The 17,653-nt window shown below is 42.6% G+C and overlaps 1 protein-coding gene across 1 annotated transcript in view; it reads left to right on the top strand.

Moving 5' to 3' along the window:
- The first annotated feature begins 5,976 nt into the window (after positions 1 to 5,976).
- The window catches only part of LOC114568658 (uncharacterized), a 61,876-nt gene continuing 50,199 nt past the window's right edge, over positions 5,977 to 17,653 (top strand). The window contains exon 1 of the mRNA XM_028598268.1: positions 5,977 to 6,186. Coding sequence (XP_028454069.1) covers positions 6,145 to 6,186 — 42 coding nt within the window. The 5' untranslated portion in view covers positions 5,977 to 6,144. The remainder of the gene's footprint in view (positions 6,187 to 17,653) is intronic.

Genomic DNA, 17,653 nt, shown 5'->3' with positions numbered 1-17,653 from the left:
ACGACATTGTATTCACAATATAAAATATTTTTTATAGGACTTTTTAATGTGTGATTGTATAAAGGTGTTCACGAGATACCAACCTTTCGTGAACTTTCGCCAGCCGTCTTCTCTCGTTTTGATGGAGACTGTGTGTGTGTGTGTGTGTGTGTGTGTGTGTGTGTGTGTGTGTGTGTGTGTGTGTGTGTGTGTGTGTGTGTGTGTGTGTGTGTGTGTCTCAGACGGAGGAGAGCAGGGAAAGGAAATTCAGCTGAACGAATACGCGCGTGTTTTAAATAGCGTTTAAAAAAAAAATTATAATAACAAAACGCAATATGTGGCGGTTGGTGTTGATTGTGTGGCGCACCGCCTCAAATTGGTCAATGTGTGGGGAAACTCTGCTGTATTCACCCTCTGTCTGAAAGGCTCCGTTTTAGCGGCAGGGAAGGAAAAGACATTGATTCGTTCTCAGCCGAGGTGGACACATCAACGTCACCGCTGCAGTGTTTACCGTTGCACTTTAGCCTAGCAGCTAGCGGAGTCTCCTTCTGTCTATAGCTTTATCCCGATAAAACCGCACGGTTGAATTTCAGCGTGCGTGCACGTTTCGTAGCCTAAAACTAGAAACTAGAAAATAGAGAGAGCAACAAGTTAGCGGACTGCCGAGTCGCCAACTCTGCTCTCCGTCTGCTCAGCTGCTCGACCGCTGTCCTCGGCATTGTCAGCAACCTCCCCCAATGTTTTTGTCACGTTTTGTCACTTTTTACAGATTTTTTTTTTTTTTGCGATAGATGGATAGATTTTTATTGATCCCAAAAAAATGGGGAAATAACGGTTATAGGCCTTTTTGTGGTTTTTTCCAACATTTTTGTCACTTTTTTCAGCGATCTTTTAATTTTTTTCAAATGCTATAAAATTGAATTAAACACCCAAATTTAATGAAAGTAGTGAACTGATTATTTACTTTATTTGTGAAGAGCGTCGTAGGGAAATGTCCACGTTATTATTTATTTCTTTTTGGACAATTTGGTTGAAAGAAACCCAAATTTGTGATTATTGAAACTTTTTGAATATGGGTCTTCCTTCCCCCCAGTATGTACAGTATTTCTATGGCGCCTCCTTTTTTATTATAAACCTGCTTTATAATAAAAAAGACCTTTTTAAGCTAAGCTATTTGCTGTACATAAGCAAGAGTACATATTTGGTTTTTCCAATATTGACTCAGTAGTGCTTTTTTTAGCAACTGGGGGAGTTTTTAGTCCCTGCTTGCAGCACCAGCTTTAAAAATGTGATGGATTAGCCATCTCGAGCTGTAACGGGAAGTATACACAATTTGTAGGTAATGGTCTAAAACATTCAAAACCACTGATATGGTCATTTCCCATTTCCCCAAAAGAGCATTTTGCAAGATGCCTTTGGGCATTTCAGCCAGTGTAACATAATGCAGCAGCAGCAGCACGTTTTTATATTGTATATGTATGTATATATATATATATATATATATATATATATATATATATATATATATATATATATATATTCCCAGCATTTCAAAGGTTGGTTGATTCTGATGATTGCCGTGCTCCTGTAAGTCGCCTCGCTTTTGACAGTGCTTGTGAATTGTGGCGTGTGTGTGTGTGTCTGTGTGTGTGGCTGCAGGGAAGGAGGCGACGCTGGCGTCAGCGCGGTCTCGGGGACAGTGACTAATGAGGATCCGTAGCTGGAAGGCTCTCTTTGACAGAGAGAAGTCAAACGAGAGCGATTCCTGAAACGGAACCAGCGGGAGGAGAAGAGGTGTCAGAGGGGGACCCTGTCAGAGCCCCGTTGAAAGGAGTAGCCCGAGGCCAAATTCTGTCCCAGGCAGGGAGGGCCTGCGGTGGCCCGCTGCCAAGTGACCCACAGGAGCCAGCTGATAAAGTGCAGGGTTGAGAGGATCTGGCTCCGACTCCCCCTGGACCAGGACTAAAGGCTGCAGCTGGTCAGCGAAGACATTCAGCCAGCTGGGAATCCAGGAAAAAAAACAAAGAGACTCTCATTTTATGTGGACTATTTTATTCTTCTTCTACAGTTTCTACATATCCATGTCTATATTGAATCGCAATGCGTTATGCTCGTGTAATTATTTTCTAACACGGAAGACACCCACTTGAAGCGTTTGCCGATTGCACGCTGCTATACACAGCTTCCGCCCCCCCCTTCCAGCAAATGTAATTAATATAGCCTGATTTACCGTAAAATGAGCACTCCTGTTATAGCAGGCTGTGAAGTTGATTTTTTTTATTTCTATTAACTCCATGAATTAGAATGAGAGGGGGAAAAAAATAAAACGTATTTTAATTCTACAAGGCAAGCTGTTATTCTCCCATTCAGGGAGAATTGTGTGACATCTGCATTTCAAGTATTCTTTAAAAAAAAAAAAAAAAAATTTACATTCTGCCTGCGTGTTATTTAGTATCCATGCCTTTATTGCCGGGTGAAATTTGACTCAGTGCTCGAGAATTAAAGATACCCGGAGAGAGTGGATCACTATCTCGCTGAGGCCGAGTTCACCGCGAGCACACATGCACACACACACACACACACGCGCGCGCACACACACACTGCCACAACTTGGCACTGCACGGCCTGTGCAGCCCCCGAGGATATCAAATGCTAATGTAGCAGCCTATTTTGCATGTACTCGCATGTAAGCTCCCCGCAAAAAAATGTGCAGCGCTTTCATAACCAACGCTGGCCTGTTCTCAGCGCTTCAGCATCCAAGTATGATAATTCAGCGAGATGGACACGGGGAGCAGAGCTGCATGTGAGGACAGGGACAGAGGGTGAAGACAGACATTACTAACTTCCCTCCCATCTATCCATCATGCCTCCGTTGATCTGATTCCCCTCTATGCCATTTTCTGCCATTATCACTGATGGTTTTTACGGCTGCCTGTGGTGCCGAGTTACATTTAGAGGTCAAAACTGCACTTTCCCGTATTAAAAACAAGTTTCTCTGTCCCGATTCGCTGGTCAGAGGCAGCATTAGCCAAGTCAGAGGCTCCATTTAGTTTATTGAAAAAGCTAGCAGCTTAGAGGATGGAACATTACATATTAGGATAGAAACCATCATTTGAGATGAAATGTCAACGGGCCATATCCAAAACAGATCATTTTTCAGTCTTTATGTGCCATTATGTCTAAAATAATGATTTTGGTGTCTCCGATAATCCGATGAAAGATACGTGATGGCGCGGAAGCCATCTCCTTTTGTTTGAATCGATGATCTGTCATGAGCACGAGGGTGGAAAAGAAAGTAAATGTTGCTGTGCAATGATCAATAAAAGTAAGACTTGAATATGAGCGAGCCGTGTATCGGTCTGTGATGTTTCCTCTCGGCTGCCTCGCCGTCTGCTGTTTCTCCCCACCTCCGCGCGGTCAACTGGCGTGGTGCGTTCACATACGTGGGAGAATAGATGGAATAAGGTGAAAACAGGAGGCCAGGCTGTCCTGTCTTTTTGATGGGGTGGGGGGGATGTGTTAAAATGCTGTGTGAGTGTGTTAGAGGTGGAGATAGTGTGGGCAGACATGGTGGACAGCTGGATTGCGTCTTGTGCGTCCTCTGGCAGATTCACACCACCAGAGGAACATGGCATGCTGATGCCTGTGAAGACGGAGCCAATCAGGCTCCCACAGAACCACATCAGCTGCTGCTTCATCAGGACAGCCCAGTCGGCCAATCAGGGCAATTGAAAGGGGAAGCTTTGTATAAGATGTATAGAGATGGCTACTGTAGTGAGCAGTCTGCACTGACACTAATGTTCACACTGTATAGATATAGGTTAGGATATAGGTCACTGGGAGAAGTGTTTTTTGGAGTTCATTCAAAAGTTTAGCATCAAAGCATAAAGCTAATTACATTCAAAAAGTTTTTGTTTTTTTTCCAAATCCCATTTATAAAAAACAAAACAAAAAAAAACACAACAACCACACAATGAATTGATCTTACAAACAAATGTTCAATAGCACTACGTGTATATAGCTTAAAGGTCCCATGACATGGTGCTCTTTCGATGCTTTTATATAGACCTTAGTGGTCCCCTAATACTGTATCTGAAGTCTCTTTTATATAGACCTTAGTGGTCCCCTACTGTATCTGAAGTCTGTTAGTGGTCCCCTAAGTCTCTTTTATATAGGCCTTAGTGGTCCCCTAATACTGTATCTGAAGTCTCTTTTATATAGACCTTAGTGGTCCCCTAATACTGTATCTGAAGTCTCTATTATATAGGCCTTAGTGGTCCCCTAATACTGTATCTGAAGTCTCTTTAATATAGGCCTTAGTGGTCCCCTAATACTGTATCTGAAGTCTCTTTTATATAGACCTTAGTGGTCCCCTAATACTGTATCTGAAGTCTCTATTATATAGGCCTTAGTGGTCCCCTAATACTGTATCTGAAGTCTCTATTATATAGGCCTTAGTGGTCCCCTAATACTGTATCTGAAGTCTCTTTAATATAGGCCTTAGTGGTCCCCTAATACTGTATCTGAAGTCTCTTTTATATAGACCTTAGTGGTCCCCTAATACTGTATCTGAAGTCTCTATTATATAGGCCTTAGTGGTCCCCTAATACTGTATCTGAAGTCTCTATTATATAGGCCTTAGTGGTCCCCTAATACTGTATCTGAAGTCTCTTTAATATAGGCCTTAGTGGTCCCCTAATACTGTATCTGAAGTCTCTTTTATATAGACCTTAGTGGTCCCCTAATACTGTATCTGAAGTCTCTATTATATAGGCCTTAGTGGTCCCCTAATACTGTATCTGAAGTCTCTTTAATATAGGCCTTAGTGGTCCCCTAATACTGTATCTGAAGTCTCTTTTATATAGACCTTAATGGTCCCCTAATACTGTATCTGAAGTCTCTATTATATAGGCCTTAGTGGTCCCCTAATACTGTATCTGAAGTCTCTATTATATAGGCCTTAGTGGTCCCCTAATACTGTATCTGAAGTCTCTTTAATATAGGCCTTAGTGGTCCCCTAATACTGTATCTGAAGTCTCTTTTATATAGACCTTAGTGGTCCCCTAATACTGTATCTGAAGTCTCTATTATATAGGCCTTAGTGGTCCCCTAATACTGTATCTGAAGTCTCTATTATATAGGCCTTAGTGGTCCCCTAATACTGTATCTGAAGTCTCTTTAATATAGGCCTTAGTGGTCCCCTAATACTGTATCTGAAGTCTCTTTTATATAGACCTTAGTGGTCCCCTAATACTGTATCTGAAGTCTCTTTTATATAGACCTTAGTGGTCCCCTAATACTGTATCTGAAGTCTCTTTTATATAGACCTTAGTGGTCCCCTAATACTGTATCTGAAATCTCTTTGCCGAAACTCAGCCTTGGTACAGAATTACAGCCACTAGAGCCAGTCCCACAATGAGCTTTCCTTAGGATGTGCCATTTCTGTGTCTGTAGACACACGGCCGAGGACCGAGGAGTCGAGGAACTATCAGATACAGTCAAGTCACGCATCACCTACAAGATCCTCCTGCTCACCTACAAACCTCTCCATGGACTCGCACCACAATACCTCACAGACCTCCTCCACCCCTACACTCAGTCACGTTCCCTGCTGGACACTTCTCACCGCACCAGGTAGCGGACTTTTGGGGACAGGGCTTTCTTTGCCAATGCTCCCACACTCTGGAACAGTCTACCACTCCACGTCTGCTCTGCCCCATCCCTGCCCATGTTCAAACAGCACCTGAAAACATTTCTTTACACACACACACACACACTGTTTGTTAAGCGACCTTGGGTACCATGAAAGGCGCTATATAAGTCCAAGTTATTATTATTATTATTATAAGGGCCATCAGAAGCACCCCATGTGTAAGGGGGCGTGGCCTGTGAGTCATAATGTTACACACTCCGGTACAGTAGGTGGTGCTATGCACTTTAAGCGTTGGTCTGTAGCCCGCCAACAAACTTAAAAAGAAGAAGGGATTGGGGGGAGGAAGGAAATGTTTTTGGAGGTACACATGGAGGAGTAATGTAGGATGTGGGCAGCCTTCAGTGGAGAGGTGGGGGGGAAGCATTTAGCTCCTTGTCATGGTTGGACCTTATCCAACTGAAGTGAACAAGGACAGCAGTGTGATTTGAGGACCATACCTATTGAGCAGAGGAATGGAAATCAAGCGCAGGCCAGATTACCAATCTCTACGTCTGGTGAGTTTGATTAATTTGGGCCTGATTTGTATTTTTCCATTATGAAGGAAAGACATATATTCCATTTTTGTATTTTGGACATGTTGGTTGGATTATGTGGTCTTTTTTTGAGGAACTTGTGGACATTCAAGTGGAGATTGCAGTTATCGAGTTGTTAGTCTCTCATTTTCAGACCTATCTCCACAGCGCTGGAGCATGGAGCATGGAGTATGGAGTATGGAGCTTATGTATTCTGGCATAGTGGAAAAAAATGCTCTGACTTTTAAACCAATCAGCCCTGGGCGTCACTAAGGCACGGATGCTCTTGCAAAAAAAAAAAACGATGGAATGTCTGGCTTTATCCCAGCAACGTATCTCTGTTGAGCCAGGCTTTTTTTTTAAAAAAAAAAAAAAAAAAAAAAAAAGCATAGGCCTACATTTAAGATTCCTTATAGTGCAAGCCTTTGTTGTTGTCAGGAGGGCTTTAAAGGAACCCAATGTGTTTTTATTTTTTATTTTTTTTATATCCTGTTTTAACCAGGTTTTAGCATCACAGAAGCTCTCAAATTTAAAGTTTGAACTAATTATAAAACTTGTTATAAAACGACTACAAAGAGATGCAAAACGACTGCATTGGTTGTAGTTCTTTTGTGTCTCTTTCAGTCTGGGAATCTTGCTTCCATGTACAGGTAGGTGGTGGGTAGGGGTGGGGGGGGGACTTTGACATCAGGGGCGTAGCACAAAATTTCTGGGCCCTGTAGAAAGGCATTTTCAATGGGCCACTCCCCGCATCTACAGCTATTCATTCTAACATCTTTTTGGGCCCTCCTCACATGAGGGCCCTGGGTACTTGGTCCCCCAGTCTGACGCCCCTGTTTGACATGTCCGAGCCGAGCGGCCCATTGCTCTCTCAATGCGTCCATGCTCAGTTCTTTCATTGGAACAGCTTCACGCATATGTTCTCTATTACTTTAGGTGCCATTTGAGGTGTGTGCAACTTCGGCACTCAAATATATATTTTCTTGTTAAAATGCTCCTCTCACACGTTTATGTAGGTCTTTTTTTTTAAGGCTTTGTTAATTAGAACACCAAACTTTCCAAACTAAATGTTGCTGTTTGCATAGGGACTTTGTCCCCCGCTGTCTCCTGTGCCGTGTAGTCAGCACAGGGCCCAGTCGTCATCCTGGATGGCAGTGCTCAGCGGGGACTGGAGTAGATAAATTAGGCCAGCTATATAAAGTGGCTGAATCTTACTTTTGAAATGGTAAGACTTACTAGATGCTGCGGTGCAAAGGAGGATAGTCCAGAGCAAAAGCATGTGTGTAAGTAAGTGAAATGTGCATGCAAGAAAGCACATCTCGGCTCGTTTAATAATGAAAGACGGAGTGAAAGAGAACAGCGAGCGCTTCGGTGTGTGCGTGCGTATCAGTTTCTGCAGAAAGACGAGAGGTGATAGAATGCCAGACAGAATGAAAGGTGTCTTTACATCTTCTGTGTGGGAGGCTATTGCTAGAAAATGTCATACCTGTCATGTTTCCTAAATAACATTTATCAAATTGCGAGATCACATTTGAAGAGCAACACAGCCGTATTTTAGCGTAGTTTACAATCTGAAAGCTCACGGCAGCCAGACCTTTCACTAATCCCACTGATCTTCAGAACGGTGTCTGTGTGCGTTGAGCGCACACCGCCATGTTCACATTTTGAATTCTTCCATCCCCTCGTGGCAGGCAGAGATGAATAAGACTTGGGCTTTCGCTGAAGTCGGCCTTGTCTTTAATGCACAGACTCGGCTCAGGTACAGAGTGGAAGGCGGGGGGACAGCCAATGGGGTTTCAAATGGCCCAGCTTGTGATGACCTCCCGCTTCTTTGTCACGTCCGATTTCCATCAAAAATAATGAAGTTAACTTCCCCCTTGTCTCAACTGTGATTTCGGAGAAGCATTCGTGGGAAGCCCAATGCAATTTGCAGAAGGGAGAGGTGACTTTGAAGTTAAAAAAGAGGCTGTGTGGACCTGTGAGTAAAGACCGGTTTGGACCGACTTCCACGCTTTGATCTGTCAACACTGTAGGACCTCTACTTTGACCTCCTTTCAGCCAGTTCAGTTCACTTCCAGGATTGCTCGGTGCCGACGGATATTCTGCCGGATGTCCGTCACCTTCCTCTTCCTTTGTGTCGGCGTTCTAAACTCCGGTGGATTCGTGAGGACTATGGTTAACTGTCTCCTCAGATCTCTGCAGGGTAAATCCAGACAGCTAGCTAGACTATCTGTCCAATCTGAGTTTTCTGTTGCACGACAAAAACAACTTTTAAACGAGCACACGTTCCACCAAAACAAGTTCCTTCCCGAGGCTATTCTGCTCGGCGCTTAGCACCGCCCAAGACGATTGTGATTGGTTTAAAGAAATGCCAATAAACCAGAGCACGTCTTTCTCCCATCCTGGAATGCTGTGTGGACTCGCCACAAGGAGGGTCTGGCAATGCGAGACTATTCTCGCTCTAAGTTAAGCTATAACGGAGCGTTTTTTTTGTGATTGTTGCGGGCAAAAATCCTTGATTATGCGACACGCTTTCTTAAAAAATGCGATGGAATATGCAGGATATTTATGCAATGAAATTGCGGGAACTTGCAAAAATTGCGGGAACTTGCACAAACTGCGGTTTGATGAAAAGGAGAAAAAAAAAGTGATTTCCCCAACACCCTGCTTTTCAATGTTCGCGTAATTACGTCACTTCAAAAAGATTTTCAACTTTCTGCTAAGATACAGTACAGGCCAAAAGTTTGGACACCTTCTCATTCAATGTGTTTCTTTATTTTCATGACTATTTACATTGTAGATTCTCACTGAAGGCATCAAAACTATAGATGAACACATATGGAATTATGTACTTAACAAAAAAGTGTGAAATAACTGAAAACATGTCTTATATTTTAGATTCTTTAAAGTAGCCACCCTTTGCTTTTTTTGATAACTCTGCAAACCCTTGGTGTTCTCTCAATGAGCTTCATGAGGTAGTCACCTGAAATGGTTTTCACTTCACAGGTGTGCTTTGTCAGGGTTAATGAAAAGGGTGGCTACTTTGAAGAATCTAAAATGTAAGACATGTTTTCAGTTATTTCACACTTTTTTGTTAAGTACATAATTCCATATGTGTTCATTCATAGTTTTGATGCCTTCAGTGATAATCTACAATTTGTAAATATTCATGAAAATAAAAAGGAAACGCATTGAATGAGAAGGTGTGTCCAAACTTTTGGCCTGTACTGTATATGTGACTTTTTTTGCAAACGAAAATGCGGGGATTATGAAATCATGCAAGCCCTGCATATTTTGCACGGAAATCTGCAATTTATGCGGCGAAAGTGCGGCGTATTTGAAAAAATGCGGCCCCCGCATCAATATGCGGACTTTGGTTGATTATGCATTGAATTATGCGATCGCATAATCGCGTTTTTCTGGAGGGACTGACTATGGTGATACGTTGCTCCTTTCCGGTGAGAAAAACAAATCCATGCCGTCACAGCCCTAATTTCAACTATAGGAAGCTTTTTTTTTTTTTTTTTTTTTTTGAGTTTTGTTGCCATGCCACCCAAGGCAGTAGTTTACAACGGCCCACCACGAGTGAAGCTTAAAGCATTGCCTAACGTTGACTGATCAATCAGAAGCCTGCTGCAACTATTCAAGCAGTTCATTCAGACGGCAAACACTGGTTGTTGCTCCATGCAAGTTTACACAGCAGTAAATTACACTGAATATAACATGTCAATATAAATGTCTTTTCATGTACAACAATTGTGCATCAAAGCTATTTTGTCTATTTGTGTTATTGTGTGACTTTGGGGTTTTCAATGGCGAGTCCAGTTCTTTTCTGTGTTACTTTTTTGAAATGGAAGCACCAGCTCAGCACCAGCAAAAAGCAGTAACGTGGCTTACGACAGTAAGCAAATCAATAAGGTTATTATGAATAAGCTAGGTAAGGTTACTTCTGCGCGTCAGTAGACCACCAGCTCCCGTGTTACGCCAACACATTCTCACTCCCAGAGCGTCAAAAAAACGGCGCTTGGTCAGGTGCCTTTGGCGTTTGTTAGAGACGCACAAAGTCTCCTTTAGGGTCTCAGTAAGACAAGCTCAGTCTCACTCAAAAGCGTACAAATAACACGGGTTTACACTTCGAAAATACGTGCAATGTGTACGCCAAAGTAAAGTTGTGCGTGCAGTAGATACGTGGAGCGCTCCAGTTACAGGAATGGAGACCGGTGCGTTTGTAATAGAAAGGGACGTGGGACCATGTAAGGAGGTTGGTTGGGGTGGTGGATGGGTAAAACACAGGACTTTCACGTGGGAGATTGGGCTTTTCAGCCTTTTTTTCAGCCTTTGTTTTTTCTTTGTTAAGCCGTTTTATTAGCGTGTGTTTGTGGTTATGTGGCGTGTTTTTGTGACTTTCTTGTGTTTTTTATTTGTTAAGCCTTCCCCAATGTTTCTTCCCTAAACCCAACCGTTTATTAGCGTGTTTTTGTTGTTATGTGCCGTGTTTTTGTGACTTTCTTGTGTTACTAAAGCCTTTCCCTGCATTCTTTTCCTAAGCCCAACCTTTTTTTGTTTTTGTGTGACGCTGTTCTCGCGATAACACACAACGTGGCGACGCGAGCCACGTGCATATAAAACGCACCGGTCTCCCTTACTTCAATTGGAGCGCTCCACGTATATAATGCACAAAGAATTTTACTTTGGCGTACACATTGTACGTTTTTTCAAAGTGTAAACCCGTGTTATTTGTACGCTTTTGGGTGAGCCCGCGGGTTGGTCAGACGCAGTGGGGCTTTAAACTAATTTGCGTTTGGTCGGGACTCTTGGCGTCACTTTTTGAAGCTCTGGGTTGGGACCGATTTGGAGTCGTTTAAAAACTGTAAGTTGAACTGACATGCTTCACAAGAACGTGACAGTCAGTTAGGTTTAGGAAAGGATCGTGGGTGGGTTTACAAAATGTACGATTAAGTGACACGCGGCACAAGAACGGAACATGGACCCAGGTCTCCTGGGGTGAAAGTCTTGTGTAGTTTGACCAATCCACTACCCCAAACCAACCTCCTTACGTGGACTTTTCGGTCTTTTTATACTACTCTCTGCCGTTGTCGCTCTTAAAGGACAATTCCGGCGCAAAACGAACCTTGGGGTTATTAACTGTTGTGTACCTACTCTGTCGCTCTCTGGGACATGTTTTCATGCTAATCGAATGAGTTTGGAGCTTTGACGAGGCTACCGCGGACCGCTGGTTAGCTTACAATGCTAGTAGTTGGGGCATAGGGACACTCAAATTAAATCGTTATTTAATACCACTAAAAAGGCTCCAAATATCACCACACCATAACGTTAGCATATTCAGGGTCCCTAAATGTGAACCAAAGCATTGACAACATTGTAAGTGTACAGATAGTTTATTAAAAATATACATTATAAAGACAGTCGCGTTCATGTTTACTTGCGGGAGCCATCTTGAAAACCAGTCATAACTAGTCGAGATTCCACGTTGCACGGCTAACGTTAGTCGTGGATGGTTTCAATATTTCGAGCCTTTTTAGTGGTATTAAATAACGATTTAATTTGAGTGTCCCTATGCCCCAAAATACTAGCATTGTAAGCTAACCAGCAGTCCGCGGTAGCATCGTCAAAGCACCAAACTCATTCGATTAGCATGAAAACATGTCCCAGAGAGCGACAGAGTAGGTACACATCAGTTAATAACCCCTAGCTTCGTTTTGCGCCGGAATTGTCCTTTTAATACTTTTTACAGCGCTGCAGTCGAGCTGCTGCTCTGCCGTTGCGTTCCATACAGACGCTAAAGGGTGATTTTTTTTAATCGTCAGATTTTGATCTCACGCTGAAAGCCACTGACCAAGCGTCAGTATCTGACGAGTTGGGAGTGAGAACTCTGCGAGGTGAAAATATTGAAGATTATTCAGCAGTTTCATTGTGCTTTACTGTAATTTACACCTTAAACTTTCCTTCCACATGGTTAAAATTTGAACTAACAGTTCTTCTGCCTGACTAGAATATATTGGTAACCCACAGCCTGTAGCTGTACACCCACGCACAGACTCGCATACAAACACTCGCACTTTTCTCACTCATTTATTTTTTTATTTATCGTCTCACTTGGCTGGGAGCTTGAGCTGGAAATGATACAATTTCGACTCCCTCGTTTCTCTCCCATTTCACTTCCATTTCTTCCCTACTCCGTGCCCCGTCCCTCTAATTTCTGCCTCTCCTCTCCGATCTCATTGTGCTCCTCTGCTTTCCTTGTTAGCTCTGCTCGGGTCTCTCACCTCTCATTAGCTTCTCCTCTGCTGACTGCAGGCACCTGTCCCCGGGTCCCACTGCGGATATCTCAGCTTCTGCTTAAATCAATTTCCATGTTAAATAGTTGCTGGAGGGTGTGGGTGGGAGGCGGGGTGGGCCGGTGGTCGACCATGGACTGAGGTGGGGGGGTGGGAGGGTGGGGAGGGATGGAAAGTTGGAAGAGGTTGAGACATTACAATGAACCACAACTCTTTCACACCGCTGACCCTCGAGGCTGATCCACAGCCCCTGTCTTGTTCTCTCTCCCGATATCCCGCCCCCCCCCCCTTCCCTGGTTTGGCCTTTTATCACTCTGTGTTCTCCCCTTTGGCTTTTCTCTTTTCATTTTATTTCCCTGTCCTTTTTTTTTTTCTCATTCTGTCTTTGGCTTCCATTCTTCCAGCACGGCCCAGGGCATGTTCTCATTTCAGATGAGAGCTAAAAAGAGTTGTGACGTTTGTGTGTGTGTGTGTGTGTGTGTGTGTGTGTGTGTGTGTTGTGTGAGAGACCCGGGGGTTGCTACACATTAATCTCCTCTTCACCAAACCTGTTTTGGCTAAAACAAATCAACATAGGCTTATCTTTTCAAACCAGTATAGCACACATGGTTGTCATCAGATTACTGTAGTACATGTCATGGACCATTGCCAAATTCTCCCAACTGACATGCAGACTGAACTCCAAGCATTATTCTGCCAATACACACCACCTCAAATTACCTTGTAGGGTCGCTCTGACAATTACAGTATGCAAAAAAGGTTGTGTGCATTAACTTAAATGTCATGTGTCCCAGTCACTTCCGTGATTCTATTTTAAAGACAGCGAAGCTGTATGAAAAGGTCAGACACATTAGAAACAGTCACGTTGAGCAGTCTAGTTTACCGTACAGAACCATTAAGCGAAACCTTTTTTTACCTTTTTTAACCGTAGACTTGAAAAATAATGGACGAAGCTTCCGGGTCTGAAAAGTAAAGCCAACTTTCCCTCTTGAGCGTTTAGCTTAGCGCAGCACCCAAGGGCGATTCTTTGCAAAAGTGTTAGGCACGCACGGTGGCTCAGTGGTTAGCACTTCTGCCTCACACTATAAAGACATGCATACTAGGACTACAGTTGAAAAAAACACTGGTGCATTTACAGAAATGTTGATTAACATGCATCGTCCTAATCAAATAAACTTACAATCTTACAATTAATTAACCCCCGCTAAATCAATAATTTCATTAGCCGATAATCTCTGAGCTAGCTACTGAACAACAACGTCAGCTGACGTTCTTTTGACACTAGGATGGAACTACAGCTGACACTTTATAAGTCACAGTAATAACGACCCAACTTGACACAATGTTCTCACATTCAGCAATTTCTGTTGCTTACGTTTCAATTTGGGTCCTAATCTGCGCAATGAAACGACTAACAAAACTACGTTACTGTTTACCCTTTCCTTGAGTGGGTAACAGGTGCGTAGCATCGGTGACAGACACACAGGATATTAAAAGGCAATCAAGCCCTTTGAACCTGTAATTTTTTTGTTCTCTGTCACTAACGGACACGTTTGCAAAATCTAACTTGAAGCACTAAAATAGATTTTTAAAATCGCCAATGGCAGCACCATTAATACCATAAACAGCAATGGCTTGGCCGTGTCACCCTGCCCAGCTCCACCCTCTCGACCAAAAATCAGCCACACCCGGTTTAAAATAACCAAGATGGTGACGGCCAAATTTCCAAACTCCAGGCTTTAAAACGGCAGTCCACATTCCAACGGGTGATGTGACTTGCTGATACGTCCAATATACAGCCTACGCGTTTAACAATTTACCACTACTTAAAACTTTTACGCTACGGCTGGCCAGGCAACAACTTGTCTCTCCTCATCCATTCTTTAGACAGCAAGAGGTGAGTAGAGGCAGTCGAGCTGCCACGGGACCAGAGAAGAAGAGCTGCTATATGTGATACAATAAAATGTGTTCTTATAGTGGCGGCGAGGCTCGGAACAGGAACAGTGGCGTGAAGAGCCACCTGTGTGGGGGTTGTACATTAGGGCTGCACGATATTAGGAACATATGCGATAATGTTGGGTGAACATTGCGATGACGATATTACTTATATAAATAAATAAACAGATATTAAAGAGTACTCTGGTCGGCTGCTTTCAGTATTCTGCTAAAATACAACAAATTGCTTGTTGAATTAAAAACAAATGAAATAAAGTCCTTTCCAAAATTCTTTTATTGAACATTTGAATTGCATATAAAAGGCAGCACTAAAAAAATAATGATCGTAACATTATGAGGTGCAGTTTTCTATTGATATTTTCTTTCAACTAACACAATCTCAGAGTGTCTTTCGCGATATGACACAGCCTTTCGTAATGTGTTTATTGCACCAGTTGATATCGCAATAACTAAAATGATTAAAAAAAAACAACCAACATATTATGCATCCCTATTGTACATAGAAAATAATAGGGGCGGTTGTTTTTAAAGTGCGCTGTACTGCCGCAGTGTGTTTTGCACTGGCCCGTGTGTCCACTGTCTCTCTCTTCTTACAGCTGACATCCACCTTGCATCATTGTCTTTTTTTTTTTTTGCACCTTCAACGTCTCCACAGCACACATGCCACTAGGGCTGGGTACCGAATTCAATACTTTGTAGGCTCCGACCGAATTGCCTCTTAAAGGGGTGATAGAATGCAAAACCGATTTTACCCTGTCATAGTTGGAAAAACAACAGTTTGGTGGGTAAATAGAACCTCAAAATCCCATTGACACCTCTTTCCTCTGCAAATCTCACAATTTGAAACTGCTACTGAAAACGGGCAAATCTCAACGAACCACGAGTTGACATCAACTCTGTCATGATCCATGATTACATGAGTGAAGCGGCATTAAACTACTGGACTAGTGTGTGCGTGCGTGCGTGCGTGCGTGTGCGTGCGTGCGTGCGTGCGTGCGTGCAGCTACTGAAACTGACTCATCTAATAATTAGTCCAATGAGAATTCTGTGCTGTTGTTACTAAGTGTAATTATTGTCCCAGATTAGCGCACACACAATGCAAATTATTGTGTGTGTGTGTGTGTGTGTGTGTGTGGGGCTAGCTTCCAGTGTGAAAACACCGCTGAGCACCCTATCTGATGAGATTAAAGATAAATGACTCCCCCTTAATCCCCACATAAAGGAAATGAGCCTGATTGCAGATAAGCCCTTCACCTAAAGATTCATAATATGGTGACTAAACTCTAGTAATAGACTAGTTTAACATGCATAAAACAATCATACAGAACAGATACCTATCAGGCACGCATGTACATGTGCTAAAATGTCTAAATATGACGGATAATGTCCCTGACTCAAAAATATCCCCATGGACAGTTTTCGCTATCACTTGATCATTCAGTATTTGCGTGCAGTGTGTTTATTTGGCTGCTCGCCCCACGGGTGGAATTCATTATAAATCACTCCAGCTCAAATAAACTCGTGCCCTCACACTGTAGCTTCCACCGAGTATTGGATCTGGAACATTCTTGGTGTGGCAGTGCTTAATATTCACAAGCTGAGGAGGCATAAACGGCAGCATCTTTTAAATTTAAATCAACGTTGTTGTTTTTTTAATCTATAGAAGAGATCTTCAACAGGGGCTCTGGGAGCCTTAGTGGGTCATCAGAGTTACTGCAGGGGGGCCCCCCAAGTAACTGTTTAATCGTTTAAAAAAAGTTTTGAAAGTTAATGTCTGACAATATACATCAACATGAATCCAACATGTTATTAGCAAAGATATATCAGCCTGTTTGTGATTTGTTTTTAAATTTACAGTACACCACATTAATGCTAGGCTTAAAGGTGCAGTAGGTAAGACTTCTAAAACTAACTTTCTGTCATTTTTGCTGAAACTGACCCTATGTTTGAGTAGAATTACATGAAGCAGGTCAGTAAAAAAAAAAAAAAACCTACAGCCTGTAGTGCGATTTGCAAAAATCCACCGCTCCCTGTTCAGACACCAATCAGGGCCAGGGGGGTTGTCTTACTGCGTGTCAATCACTGCTCAGGCACATGCATTCATTCTCCCTTGTGGGGCTTTTTTGGCTAAGTCCTGAAACCTCGCACTCCTACCTACAGCACCTTTAATGGCCTGTAGGTAAGGTAGCCATCCACGGATACAGTAAAGCTTAAGGGTTCACTGTGCTACATGTATGTTTAACATTGAATCATGATGTATAAATATGCCAGTAATTATTATTTTAATAGCTTTGTATTGTATGCACCATAAAATGTTATGTGTAAAGGCTTTAGGCAGCCCTACAGGTTATTGTAGGCCCAGACATGCACTAGGCCCTAGGGGGTCCCTGCTCCGTCTCACGCGGTCCTTGGCCTAAAAAAAAACGTTAAAGACCCTTAATCTATAGAATCCTAGTACCATGGTGAGTACGCTGATGTGTGAGTCCCATATATCAGTGGTTCCTAACCTTTTTGGTCTGAGGTACCCCCACAGCTCTGTCAGATGAACCCACGTACCCCAACATCAATTTCTAAATGTGTGTTCCAAATCTATAACTATTCATTTTATAAAAGTGGATATTGTTATATTTCTCATTCAACTGAACTGTCAATATTAAGGTTGATTTGGTCACCAATCGTATTACTAGGCTACTACTACTTGGCGAGAAGCTGCCTATTTGGCGTTACTTTTAGTTGACTATTTCAACCATTTATCCAGTACTGATCAGATAAGTTGAACTATTTAGCCTTTTATTTCTTAGAACAGAAAAAATACTTTGCACATCCATAACGTGAGACAGTTGCGTCGGAGGGGGACGAGTAGGTCAAAATCAACTCCGCACACGGTCTTAACTTGCAAACATAAATGTAATAGCTGGCAGCGTTTCTGTACTAGACCTTCCTCTGGCAAAAGGAAGGTCTAGCACTAAAACGCTGCCAGCTATTACATTTATGTTCGCAAGTTAGACAGTGTGCGGGAGTTTCTTTGCAACTATTAGTTATTTCTGCCATTTATTCCATACTTCTTTTTTTTTTTTTTTTTTTTTAGCTATCCCGTTTAAACTCCTGTGCTCGCTTTATATACTTATATACTGTAACTGCAACATGTAGCATTCAGGTGTTACAGTTGACTTGATGTTAATATTGGATATATT

This window comes from Perca flavescens, chromosome 14, assembly GCF_004354835.1.
Source record: "Perca flavescens isolate YP-PL-M2 chromosome 14, PFLA_1.0, whole genome shotgun sequence".
Lineage (NCBI taxonomy): Eukaryota > Metazoa > Chordata > Actinopteri > Perciformes > Percidae > Perca > Perca flavescens.
This window is presented reverse-complemented; position numbering and strand designations above follow the sequence as displayed.